The sequence below is a fragment of the Diplodia seriata genome (genome assembly GCF_021436955.1).
Source record: "Diplodia seriata strain FDS-637 chromosome Unknown scaffold_3, whole genome shotgun sequence".
Lineage (NCBI taxonomy): Eukaryota > Fungi > Ascomycota > Dothideomycetes > Botryosphaeriales > Botryosphaeriaceae > Diplodia > Diplodia seriata.
Window position 1 is genome coordinate 3,647,880 of NW_027117310.1, and position 13,376 is coordinate 3,661,255.

At 56.3% G+C, this 13,376-nt stretch overlaps 2 protein-coding genes across 2 annotated transcripts; both read right to left on the reverse strand.

Annotated features, from left to right (window-relative positions):
• Positions 1-9,964: 9,964 nt before the first annotated feature.
• On the reverse strand, positions 9,965-11,074 carry SLS55_003791 (uncharacterized protein; the record flags this gene model as incomplete). The annotated part of the gene is made up of 2 exons (XM_066775255.1): positions 9,965-11,024; positions 11,070-11,074. The coding sequence occupies 2 exons, from the start codon at positions 11,072-11,074 to the stop codon at positions 9,965-9,967; spliced, it is 1,065 nt and encodes a 354-aa protein (XP_066635374.1).
• Positions 11,075-12,167: 1,093 nt separating this feature from the next.
• On the reverse strand, positions 12,168-13,376 carry SLS55_003792 (uncharacterized protein; the record flags this gene model as incomplete). The annotated part of the gene is made up of 2 exons (XM_066775256.1): positions 12,168-12,532; positions 12,605-13,376. 2 exons carry the CDS (start codon positions 13,374-13,376, stop codon positions 12,168-12,170), a joined length of 1,137 nt encoding a protein of 378 aa, XP_066635375.1.

Below are 13,376 nucleotides of genomic sequence, written 5' to 3' on the forward strand. Positions count from 1 at the left end.
GGTTGGGGGGGTTTTGGCTTGGTGTGCGTTTGGGTGGAAGGAGGTGAGGTTGTGAGACGATGATGTGCAGGTTGTTGGACCGGTACACTGACACTTCTTATCGTCTTGCAAGCGATTCGGCATTTCCGAGAAGTGGCGTTGTGTGTGTAGTCATGCGCTTGGCTGCAGGAGATGCACGTCCTGGAATTACTCTGCTCGACTTAGCTGCAGGTTTTTTTTCGCGCCTTTGAGAGAGACGCACGTCCAGATATTTCCTCTTTGGGCGATACTACCCCACTAATAATGGTCTCGACCACGCCTTCTAATTTTCTTCGGTTATCTGCCTGATTTCAAAGCCATCAGTCATAGAGAGCCAGCCATCTACAATCAGTCGAGAGTCGGAAGACATGGGGACCTATGAAGGGTAGTTGGCTGGCCGGCCACTACTTTCTACCAGTGTGCACGATTGGTCAGCGGTTTTAAGCGCTTAATCAAGCGGATTGACGTAAATCATCAGCTTTCTTATATGAAAAAGCAATACCAAAGTAGAGCTTTGTCCCCGATGAAGTGCGCATGCCTACTTAGTACTCTTACGAACTTGTTGCTTATACTGGGTTGCTTACGAGGTTCTTGCTTGCGGGATTTATAAGCGCTTACAAGCCGCATTACGTCAGTACTCTCCTCCCAACCGCAATGCTATTGCTGTAGCGTCTAGGAAGATCCAATTAGAAGTAGGATACTGCGGTAAGTCCCCGCGTTGCCTGTTCACAAATATGAGTAGAACCCTTTCGGCTATCAGACCGTTTTTCCCAGCGTCCAAAACACGCATCGCCGCCGCTTATGGAGAATGCCAAACGCCCGATCGAGGAGAACCTCCAGGCTTTACCCTTTGCCGGAAGGCTTGGGGGGAACCAAAACTTCACCATAACTCAAGAACAACCGGAAGCTCGCCCATTTGCTGGCCGGATTGGCGGCAACCAGGCTTTCACGGTCTCTCTACGGAACAATCCGGAAGCCGATGCAATCGTGAAAGAAACACCTGATGCCGCTCCATTAAGATGTTTCGCAGACGTGATAGATCTGAAGGGGTTTCTCCAGCCCGTCATCTGGAAAGCCGCTGTCATAGAATGCTGGGGTATGTGTCTGTCGCATCGAGCTCTCAATTCATCTTGCTAAAGGGATTCCGCAAGGAACATCGATGCTCGTGTTCTCCGTTGGGTTGATCGCCATTGCTCTCGGGCCGTACCGCTCCCCAGACTCCCTGGCGGTGCCCTTGGTCGCGGCTCTTACCAACTGGTTCGCCATCACTCTCTTCATCTTCGCGGCAGCACCAGCGTCTGGAGGTCATCTCAACCCCTTCATCACCATGGCAACGTTTACGACAGGTCTTTCAACGCTCTCGCGCTCCGTGTTATACATCGTTGCTCAATGTATCGGAGCATTGATTGGAGCCTTTTTGCTAAAGCTTGGGATCAGTGGTGCTGATTATTTCCCTTCCGTACGTGCTCCCCCCGAGCCATGAAGTAGCCTTGGACTGACATGAGTGACTGTTTGGTGTAGGGCACTGTTCCCGGCTGCAGCATAGACACGTCGCTCGTAAGCTACGGCCAGGCCTACGTTCTGGAATTCACTTCATATTTGGTCACTATTTTCCTTTCATTCGGAGTCGGTCTGGATCCCCGGCAAGGGGAAGTCTTTGGTCCCGCTCTAAGCCCCATACTGATTGGCTTAACGGTGGGTTTCGCCAGCTTCGCGACGGGATTCTTGAAAGAAGGCTGGGGCGGGGCTTGTAAGTATTCCCTGATGACTACGGTTCAAAGAACCGAGAGGTTATGTTCTTACCCTTCAGACTCTTCTTGATTTTACAAGAGGATTCCAGGTGATCACAGGCTAATCATGCGGTGTTTACTGATAGCGCTCAATCCAGCGAGATGCTTTGGGCTTATGGCTGCGAAGGAAGACATGCACGCCCACTGGATCCATTGGTTGGCCGCTGCCACTGCTGCCAGCTTCAACGGGGTAATGTACTATGCGATACCACCACATGGTCGGAAAGCGAAGATTCAGCATAGTACTTGTTGATCGGATTCCTTGACAGTAGCTTTCGTATTCCTTTGATTCGACTTGATAAACGAAGGTAACAAACAAGATGTGCGTGGGAATATGTGATTACTTATATACAAGAGGCACCCGAAGGACGTGGATCGCGAGGCGTAGAAAAGGAGTGTTGAAGCCTAGCGTTTATTATGTACGTTACGCGGCTTCGTTACGCGCGGCTGTGGTGGCTGAAATTTGCTACCGCAAGCGCCAGCAAGCCGTGGCAGCTCCTTTTTGAGCACTGACGTTAAAATTGACAGCTTACGGTGCAGTCAATCCCACGTCCGATGGTATGTGTATAAGGAAGATGTAGCCTTCGCGTTGCAAGTAGGAAAACGACCGGGATCATGGTGAGAGCTGGCTCTATTCTGCAGGTGTCCGTGGATGCACACACTTTATCTCCACTACAGGGGTTGCTAAAAGTGGCTTCGGGCCGCAAAGCCACGTCTTTGGCGGAGCTCGCTCACCCCAGTCGGCCCCGACAACGAAGCGGCTGTGTCCGCCCTCGCACCCAATCAGCTCAACCATTCGAGCGCGTCGAACAACAAGAGCGGGGACCCCCACAGTTCGAATACACTTAGCACGAGCTGAAAACGAAAAATGCCTTTTGCAGATACAAGGCCGAGCGCGTGGACATGGCCACTTCTGCCTGGCTGCAACGGATGAGCAACGGCGCTGTTTCAGATCCGTGCGCGGCCAACGCACAGCCTCAAGTGTCAAGCTTCGGCTGGGCACGACTGGCAGCGGTTAAGCCTCGGAAATGTGGGGACCATGGCGCCCTCCAGCGCTCCCAGCGTAACGCCGTCAAGCGCCGATACTTATAAGCTGCCGACTCGTTCGCCCCGCGCCTCTCAAACACCTCGGACCTTCACACACCATTCAACAACATGGTGCAGTGCACAGCGAGAGACATTGGCAAGATCAGGGAGGTGCCCCTCCCGGGCATGCCCATCAACTTCCACACACTGGCCCAGTAGGATGCTACACTTCACTCTCATCCGCCCCGTTTCTGATCCGCTCGCCCAGGAACATTTCTTTCATATTCAGCGCCGTCACCATTATCATCAGTTTCTTCTTGATGTCGCGCCATGCCTCACACTATACCAAACCAGATGAGCAAAAACAGTAAGTCGATCTTTGTTCACCCACCATTCCCGTTACTCATATCCTACTTTCGCCTTCCAGAATCATTCGCATCCTCTTAATGCCACCCATATATGCGGCCGTATCAATGCTGTCCATCCACTACTACACGAAACACGTCTACTTCGAAGTCATGCGCGACTGTTACGAGGCCTTTGCCATCTCGAGTTTCTTCACGCTCCTCTGCAACTACATCACGCCCGACCTGCACGACCAAAAGGCCTTCTTCCGCACCATCACCCCCAACAACTGGGTATGGCCCATAACCTGGTGTCAAAAATGCACCGGCGGCGAGACCAAAGGATGGCTGCGCAAGCCAGCGAGCGGGCTGACCTGGTTCAACGTAAGGCGCGCCGCGTCCGAAACAAAGAAAAACCCAAGACCCTGTCCATCGCGCTGATCACCATCATCTCCCTCGCAGATCATCTACGTCTCCATCTTCCAATACTGCTTCATCCGCGTCTTCTTCACCCTCGTCTCGGTCGCGACCGAGCACCACAACATGCTCTGCGAGGACTCGCTGTCGCCCCGATACGCGTACCTCTGGGTTCTCGTCTTCGACTCCGCCGCCGTCACGCTGGCCATGTACTGCCTGATCCAGTTCTACGCGCAGCTCAAGACGGACCTCGCCGCGCACCGGCCGTTCCTGAAGCTGCTCTCCATCAAGCTCGTCATCTTCTTCTGCTTCTGGCAGAACGAGCTGCTGAGCGTGCTCAGCTCCGTCGACGTCATCAAGGAGTCCAAGTTCCTCGCCTACGGCGACATCGAGGTCGCGCTGCCCAACATGCTGATTTGCATCGAGATGGCGTTTTTTGCGGTTATGCACGTCTTTGCGTACCCGTGGAAGGAATATGGTGTGCGCAAGGAGGACGGCGTCGAGGTCGTGCTGCGCGTCGGCATGATTAGGGCCCTGGCCCATGCGTTGAATCCGTGGGATGTTGTCAAGGCGTTTGCGCGCGGCTGCAGGTGGTTGTTTGTGGGGTCGCGGCGGAGGCATTCGGATCCGTCGTATCGGTTGAAGGAGGGCGGGTCGATTGATTCGGAGGAGGTGCCGATGCGGCCGAGGGGTGGGCGGGAGGCCGTGTAGGTTGTCGGTGGGAATGGTTGTGGCGTTTCTTTCATGATATACCCTGAGTGGAGCGAAGCAGTTGGGATCTTGCGTGTTGAAGTCATCAGGTTGAGCTGCGTTTTATATCGCCGAGATATTTGAGCTTCCTGTTCGTCAGGAGGTTATGGGGAATCTCGTGATATTAGTAGCTTCTGAGTTTTGATCATGCTGGTCGGTAAGTTGTGTATGTGGATGCTGTGTCGGTGGCGTTGAGAAGCTCGTGAAATTTCTCTTGGGCATCGAACTCTTTCGGAATCTCCCACGTAATTACGCCGCCTGATTCTGTTGAAGCTGCCATCTGTGCCGCCTCACATGCCTGTCGCAACCATTCTGTCCACACTGCAGTCGAAGGAGCCGCATCGTTACGACGAACCCAGTTGAGGGACTTTGTCAAAACAATTGCCTTCCAAAGGGCTTGAGTGTATGACGAACTCTCTGCCTCATCGATCTTTTCTTCTTCCACAATGAATTGTGAAGTAAGTAGGTACAGCGTTGCCGGTATTGTAGAAGTGAGGCCATAGACCAAAGTTAGTATGGCGTATCCGGCGATGAAGTATGCCTGCAACACGGTTGTTGACAACGCCAGAAAGACCACACTGATGCGGAGGAGAACATCGGCTAATGCTGTGATCAAATAGTACTGATGGTCGTTCTTCATGGTGTAAGAAGGTCGTTCGTAGGCGAAGAAGACCTCTTCAGCAACAGCGCGACTGCATCGGACAATATCAAAAGACTCCCCTGCGTTCACACCAGACTTCCCCGCTTGACGTATGACAACGTCACCCTGGCCGGACTTGTCTGCACCACTTATATGTGATCCAGGTGGGAGCTTCGCGAGGTTTGCAAGGCCAGCTAGCGGCGCAACCAGTGAGATGGTTGATATGGCAACAATCCCCCAGCCATCTTCATATGCAACCGCTACGGCCAAAAGGCCGCCTGAAACTAGAACCCCAAGTATCGTCGGGAAAGTGAGTGGACCGGATCTTTTGAAGAGCGATTTCGAACTACTGTCCAGAAGGTCCTCACGCTTGCGAATTCTGGTACATCGGATTTCGAACGGCTTCAACGGCCGGATCTCCCTGGTTGACTGATTAGGCTCTATTGTGCAAAGAGTCAAGGTGGCGTACCTCGGAAAGGGGCATTACAGAGAACTTACAAGCCTAACAATGCAGAAGCAAACTCGTTGAGGTAGTATCTGTTCCACCCTGCTGAGCAACTCGACACGCGCGCATCAACAGCCGCATTTCTGTGTCGCTTCGATCGAAGAAGTATTTGTGGTGACGGGACCAAGCGCGGCAGGAGAGACAGCTTTGACATTGCAATGCTTTGTGCAACAGTCATGATAATATCGCGGCCGATGAACATGATCGCAATCACTGCGAAGCGCAGCTGGATATGTTCCAAGTCGAGGGGAAGCTGAAACATTTTTCGCAACAATCGTTTCGCCGTGCTGGTTACAGAAAGATTAGATGCACTGATCAATATCGTAGCGCGAGTTTTCGGGAGCGGAAATGGCTTACGCACTGCGAATGTATCGTGTGGAAGGCTGGCACACAAGAGTCTCAGGGAGGAGACGCACAATATATCAGTGGGCTGCGAAAAAAGAATATTCTGTCCAGTACCGTGGACGTTTTTCCGAGAGTGGGGATTGAGGCGTCAGCTGAAGGTCGTGTGGCACAAATCACACAAATCACAATATTTTTTCTCGCCCTCAGCCTCGCTCACCGCAGCAGCTGAATGCAAAGGCTGCAGGGCGCACCACAATATCGGGGACTTAAGTGGCTTCGCCCCCATAATTTGCCAGCACGCGGCATGCCAGCGTAAACCTTCCAACAACCTTTTGCTCGCCCTCAGCCTTGCTCACCGCAGCAGCTCAATGCAAGGGCTGCGGGGCGCACCACAATATCGGGGACTTAAGTGGCTTCGCCCCCAGAATTTGCCAGCACGCGGCATGCCAGCGAAAATTTTTCCAACGACCTTGACATCCTTGTGGTAACAGCGCTTTTGTCGAAATGTCTTCACTTTTTGGTGCACTCCCTCAGAACGATACCGTCGCATGGAGACCAGAGCCGAGTATTCGAGGTTCGTATGCAATTCTGTCCAGTTGCATTATAACCATAGGTCTTTGCGTGTGGACCGCAGTGCATCTGAACATACCCGAGCACCATGGTGAAAGGGCACAGAGAGGACGCAAGATGGGCTGGTTGATATTGGGACTGATTGCGCCGGAAATGGTTCGCCAATTTCCAGCCTGACTATGAGGCAACGCTAACAGCCTTAAGGTTGCGTACACAGCTTGGCGACAGTCCCGAACTGCATCAAAGTTGGGAAAAGACATTAAGTTCTACTCCTCCGGACTTACGACATGGTCTTCAACCCAATGCTTCTATGCTGTTATGGGCGGCCTTGCGTTTGAAATGCCACCTGAAATCACAATAATGCCCGGCAAGCGGACACGACTCACAATAACACCACGAGGCATCCTCTTCATCGCATCGCAGCGTCAGAACTTACTTCCAAGAGTGTTAGACGAGACTATTCTGGACAAAAGCAAAGCCAGTGGTCTCGCTAAGACGCTAGTAGTTCTGCAGGCTACCTGGTTCTGTATCCAGTGTTTGCATCGACTGGCTTCGAGAATGCCCATAAGCTTGCTCGAGCTAAACACCTTCGCTCATTCCATATGTACGCTAGCCATCTACTTACTTTGGTGGAACAAGCCTCTGGACGTCAGCGAGCCGACACTGCTACATGTCGGCGTTGCTGATTCCGATTCCGAGGTTCTGAGAACTCTGGCGCTCATGTGCCTTTCCAGCGAGTTGGGTCGCGAATCAGCAGAGTTCGATTTGTTTCAGGCAGCTCCGAAGCAGTATTCTGGCTCTGCAGATGCACTTGGACCTTTGATTCTGTACCAGGACGTGGAAACCACTCAGAAGTATATCCGAATACGATACCGTCCTGAACATGCAGACTCAGGCCCTGACGGACTCGGAGGGACCGGTACTACCACCTCAAGCAGCACTTCGAGCGCAAACAACTCTATTAGTGCACAGCCCCACGCCAACATGAATACAGTCAAAGGATTAAGGTTTAGGCCGGGAAAACACATTTATCATGAGATTAAGCCACGGTGAGCGAAAACCTCCAGTGCGATGTTCAGTTTCACGAGCTCTGACAATACTCAGGGACACAACTCTGCGCAGACTGTACATGGAACAGACACTCTGGGGCTTTTGCTACGAACGTGTCAAGCGTCTCTCCCCGTCACCTGAGCATGTGGGAGTGACGAACTTTTCGCGGCCACACATTTACCTCAACAGCGGGGATATCGAGCGGTGGAAATTAGCTTCGCAGGCCTTGGAGCTGTTTGACCTCCTTGATGTACAGGATGACGGACAGTGCTTCATCAAAGGACAATATGTCTACAACAAATCTTACGTCGAAGGTCCAGGGGAAAGGGAGCTTCAGTTACACAACTCTCTGTGTGACAGGATCCCCAACTGGCCACCGGATATCAATACCAGCACCATGAGGGCTGCACAGCCACTATCCATGGCCTTTGTTGGGTTTCTCACAGCTGGCGCTGGTTACGGTGGTCTCCACCTTATGGCATGGGACGCACCATTTTCTTCTTCAGCTGAGTCGTTCTTGTGGCGTGCCTCCGGAATTGTCTTGGTAGCCGCTGCACCTCTTTGTGCCATCCTATACACGTCCTTAGAATGGTTCGAGAATGGAATAAGTGAATGGGCAACGGAGCCACTGAGGCATCGAGGAACACGCTTTGTGCGTGCAATCATTGTCTGGTTCCAGATATGGCTTTCGGCTGGATATTGGTTGGTATCGGTCCTCCTGGTTGCTCTTGCGGCCTCGTATCTTGTGGCCAGAGTCTACCTTGTGGTTGAGAGCTTTTTGAACATCTCACATCTGCCAGAGGAGGTTTTTGAAATCCCGACTTGGACGAGGTACTTTCCACACATCATGTAATGTCTCACATATACACGTACCTACTGGACACAACACAGCAGGTAAAAAGAGACTGAGCCTGCCGAAATCTTCTTTACCGCCATATCGCACTATACGTACACTCGCTTTGCCTTTACAGGCTGCCATTTTCACTCCAATGCAACAATCTGCCCTCCCATCCAACCATACCTGTCCATCATCTCCCTCTCCCTCCACGCGTCCCACTCCCACCTCTCAATATCAACACCCCCACACTCCTCAATGATCGCACGCCTCTCCCCCATCGATCTCGCCGCGCGTACCCGCCACCGACACACTTCCCTCTCCCACTCCCACCGCCCCTGCGCCTGCGCCTGTACTTCAGCCCACTGGTTGAGCCTTACATGCGGTTCCGGTGGGGGTTGTTCTACTCGTCATTGTCGTCGATGGAGTTCCATTCGTCGTAGTCGGGGTTGTTTGCGGGGCTGTAGGGATCGGAGGGGGCGTTGTCATTGTCGTTGTCCGCGTTGTTGTCACCATGGTGGCGGCGGGGGTGATCGGGCCTAGAGTATAGGCGGTGGTGATCGGACGAGCCCAGGGTGCATTCAGGCGGGGTATGGAAGAAGATGTAATAGGCGCTGTGGGGGAACAAGAGGCTGGGTTGGCGGGGGTGAGCATGGTTGGTGGGGTGGTTGGTTTAGTGGTGGTGGTGGTGGTGAGCGGATTGGGTTGTTCGGTGACGGTGTTGGAGGAGTGCGAGGGATGGGATGGGAACGGGGTGGGAATAAGGGGTGGAAACCGTACACACTTGCGAAGAAGAGGATAGAGAGTTTAACATTCCCCGAGCAGCGCCTTTCCTTTGTGCTGGAAGGGGCGGTTGCTGTTATTGTTGTCCGTAATGGTGGGGGAGGAGTTTGGTGTCTTTTGAAGTGTTTGGATGGATGGATGACTCGTTGGGCAACGAGATAGTGAATGATGGACGAAAAAGGAACTAATTTGGTGGTAAAATTAGTGTTCGGCGTCGGCTATGTCGAGTATGAAGTGTGGGCCAAGCTCGCATTCGACGCCAGGCAGCAGAACTATCCCACACCTGACACGCACATCCACTTCAACGTCGAAACCGTGGAACACGCATCACTACCGCACGGAGTCAGAGCGAGCTCTTCGTAGAAAAACCGTCAATTCGTATAGCGTCAAGCCCGCCTTGGTATCGTCCCAACATTACACAACCCCCTTTTGCCTCCCTCCCACCACAGCCAAGCACCCCCAAACGAACCGCACCCACTTCAAGCCTTCGCCTCGGCCGCCGCCGGCGCCGCGCCCGCAGCAGCAGTCGCCTTGTTCTTCTTAGCCAACCTAAATCCACCAACAACCATAACCAGCGCCTCCAGCCCCAACACAACCGCCAGCGTCACCATAGCGCCAATCACGCCGCCCACCGCCGCCGAGATGCCACTGCCCCCACCACCACCGCTCTGCCCCTCGCCCGCGCCGGACGCAGACGAGTCGCCGGCATCGCCCCCATCAGCATACGCAGCGCACGTCCCCGTCGAGTTCCCACACTTCGTACACCACCCCTCCGTATCCTCAATCGCAAACGCCCGCATGCCCTCCACAAAATCGCTCCACCCCACCTCCGTCTCGCTGCCTCCAAACAACGGATACGCCTGCGGCTCGCTCGCCCCGCTCGCCGTGCCATTATGAAACAGGAACCGGACATACAAATCGCTCTCGTCCACATCGCCGACACCGCTGCTCCCGTTCGCGGGGGTGAACAGCTCGAACACCATGCTCGACGCGTAGTCGGTGACGCCGCGGAAGGCGGGGCTCGCGGCGGGCAGCCCGGCGAGGCCGAAGAAGGAGGCGAAGGTGGCGTAGGCGCCGAATTGCACGCCGAGTTTGGGAGAGCTGCTGGGCGACGTGATGCTGCTGTTGAGGTGCGCCAGCACTTCGCCGGCGAGCTGCATGCCGGCGACGGCGCGCATGGCGTCGGTCGCGTTGTAGGCGAGGCCCCATTCGTGGGCGTCGGCGAGGGTGCGGAGTTGGAGGAGGGTGGCGTTGGTGAGGAGGGAGGAGGAGGGGATGGAGGTGTTGTGGATGGTGGCGACGTTGATGAGGTCGTATACTGGTGGGGGTTGTTAGTGAAGGGAGGGGGGAGGGAGGGGAGGGGAGGTGGTACGGACCGACGTAGGCGTTCTTGAAGCTGAGGTAGTCGGCGTCAAAGGTGGCGTTGACGACGGGCAGCAGGGCCTGGTAGAAGTCGCGGGTGCCGTCCAGCGCGGCGGCGTACTCGGCGGACAGGAAGTAGTTGTTGGAGCTGGTCTCGGCGGCGCCGCAGTCGGACGTGTCCTGCAGCCAGCCCGCGTCCTCGCTGCCGGCGCCGGTGCTGGTGGTGCCGACGGGGATCAGCTGGTAGCCGTCGAGCGGGGCCGACACGGAGCTGCCGTTGCGCAGCGTCTCGGTCGTCACGTCGCTGCCGACGGGTGGATACAGGCCCTGTAGGAAGCCCGTGGCCGAGTTCTGCAGCACCGTGTCCGACGGCGCCGTCACCGAGAGCTGCGACTGCTTGACGATGTCGGTGTTGAGCCCGGCGATCTTGAAGTCGGCGTCGGCGGCGACGTAGCGGTTGCGGTAGTACTGGCCGCTCTGGTACACCTGCTGGTAGCCCAGGTCGGTGAGGTTGGCCGGCTTGAGCGCCTTGGGAGTCCTGTCCCCATGGCGATGGAACATGTAGGCACCAAGGATGGTCTCGGCCGCACTGAGCGGCACTGCCGAGAGCAGCAGCGTGGTGGCGGCGGCGGACAGCATGGTGGTTGTCTGTCGCGGTGATGCTCAATGGCAGAGTCCGGGAGATGGCGAGAAGAAGAACTGAAGAAAAGAGAATGAGAATTCGAAGCGGGCGGCCATCTCCGCGGCTATAAGAAAAAAGGCACAAGCTATCAAGGTGGGGTTGCGGTGCAGAGCCAGGGACGGCAAGCTTAGCTTATCAGATGCGCATCAGCCGGAGGATCAGCCTATCACTGCCAGGCACGGCGCGGCGACCAGGCCGGACGCGGTAACCGGCGGGCAGCAAGCTCTCCACACATGGCCGACGGCACTCTTGGCGGCGTGATAGCGGTGCGCACCGAGGAGAAAGGCAGCGTGCATTGGTGGTCTCGGCCCGTTGCCGCTGCAGATAATCCATGTCGAATGTACGCGAGCCCATTACCCGAGCAATTGTGGTGGTCAGTCAGCGATGTCGGCAGGAAGGAAAAAAAGCAGCCAAGGCGGGGAAGGAGCTTGGGCCACCCTCCTTCTCTTTTCCCACATCCATATCGTGGCTCCTCCACCCACGTACAGCAGCCACTCCGACACTGCTTCCTCCAGTCGTCAGCGCTCTCACCTGCTTCGCCAACCACAGTAAACTTCCCTTTGCTGCGTGAATCGCCGGACTCGATGAATACAGGGCGGAGGTTGAGAGGATCTCCCGATTGGCCGTCCCCACCCTTCATCGCCTCCACTCTCCGCACTCTCCCCATTCTTCGCAGACCTCGGTCTCGTGTTCTCCGGCTTTGCTCTGCTCCAACTGCAGAAACACCTCGCTTTTAAGCCCCACGCCCGATATGCCCGAGCATGTGCACTGCAAGTCCGGAAGCGCCTGCCTGTTCGAGCTCGAGTCCGTGCCGACGCGCCAAAAACGCCCCGGCTGCTCGCCAATCGTCCCGAACCCCATCCATAACGACCGCGACAAACGAGCAGATGCAAGAAAAAAAAAACACATATCATACTGAAACTAACATTCGAACAGAGAAGGAATCTTTTCCATCGTTACAAACAAACCCCCCCTTCGTTCCAACAATGCCATCATCATCATAAACCGCCCACCACCACCCCCTCACAACCAGACTGCAGACCTCCCCCCTCAGTCCAACCACACAGCATTAGCGCAGCACCCGCCATCCTGCAGATCCAAGCGCGCCACGACCTCAGCCTTCGAACCATTAACATAGCGCCACACCTGCACGAACTCTTCCTGGGTGTCCGTCAGCGCGACGAACTCGTCGCCAAAGGGCGCGGGCGTGACGGCGTTGGCGGAGCCGCCCGACGTCGTCGTGTTGGTGAGGAAGAGCTGCTTGACGATGGCGCCGGTGGTGGGCGACAGCTGGTAGCCGCTGATGTAGCCGGGCGCCGTCTCGTCGCGGCTGCGCGCCGACGCCCACAGGAAGTGCCCGCTGGCGGCCACGGCGACGTCGTCGGACCAGTAGTTGGCGGTGTTGTTGGCGAGTTCTGCGGAGGATGGATGTGGTTAGCTGCGGAAGCGGAAAAAAGAGCAAGGGTCTAGGTAGCCCAGGTACTCACCAGACTCGGGAATCAGCGGATACGTCACGTTGTCGAAGACGGGCTTCCCCGTCTCCTTGTCCAGCGCGTACTGCGCCAGCTCGTTGGCCTCCTCCAGCACGACCCACAGGTAGCCGCCGTCGGGATGCACCGCCGCGTGCCTGGGATTCGCGCCCTCGACCGGCGCCGCGCTGCTCTCGACCTCGGTCAGCAGGCCCGTCGCCGCGTCCACGGCGTGCGTCCACACGGCGTTCCCCGAGTCGTCCGCGCTGTACAGGAAGCGGCCGTCGGGCGACAGCGCCATGCCGTGCACCCCCGACGTGCCGGTGGTGTACGACACGTTCTGCGCGACGTCCGCCAGCGCGCCCGTGGCGGCGTCGACGGACAGCACGTTGGCGCAGTCGCCGAAGGGGTCGCCGTACACGGCGTAGGGCGGGTGCGCGGCGCCGACGACGTAGATGCTGCGGTCGCTGCTGCAGTTGGCGCCGGATAGTGGCAGCGTAGCCGTGTGCGTCAGCGACGTCGCGTTGTCGACCCTGTAGGATGTCCACCCGCCGTCCTCGACGGCGTAGAGCGCCCGCTTGTCGTGCGAGAAGGCGATCCACGCGTGCGCCGCGTGCGCGCTGATGTTGGCTGCGAGGCTGAGCGAGAGCGTCTGGTCGTCGAACTCGACCGCGTACAGGTTGGCCCCCGAGAAGGTGCCGACGAAGAGGTGGTGCACGGTGGCGCTGGCGAGGGAGGGGAGGAGCGCGGCGGCGGCGGCGCTGGTGAGGAGGGGCGCGGGCGTCTTCAT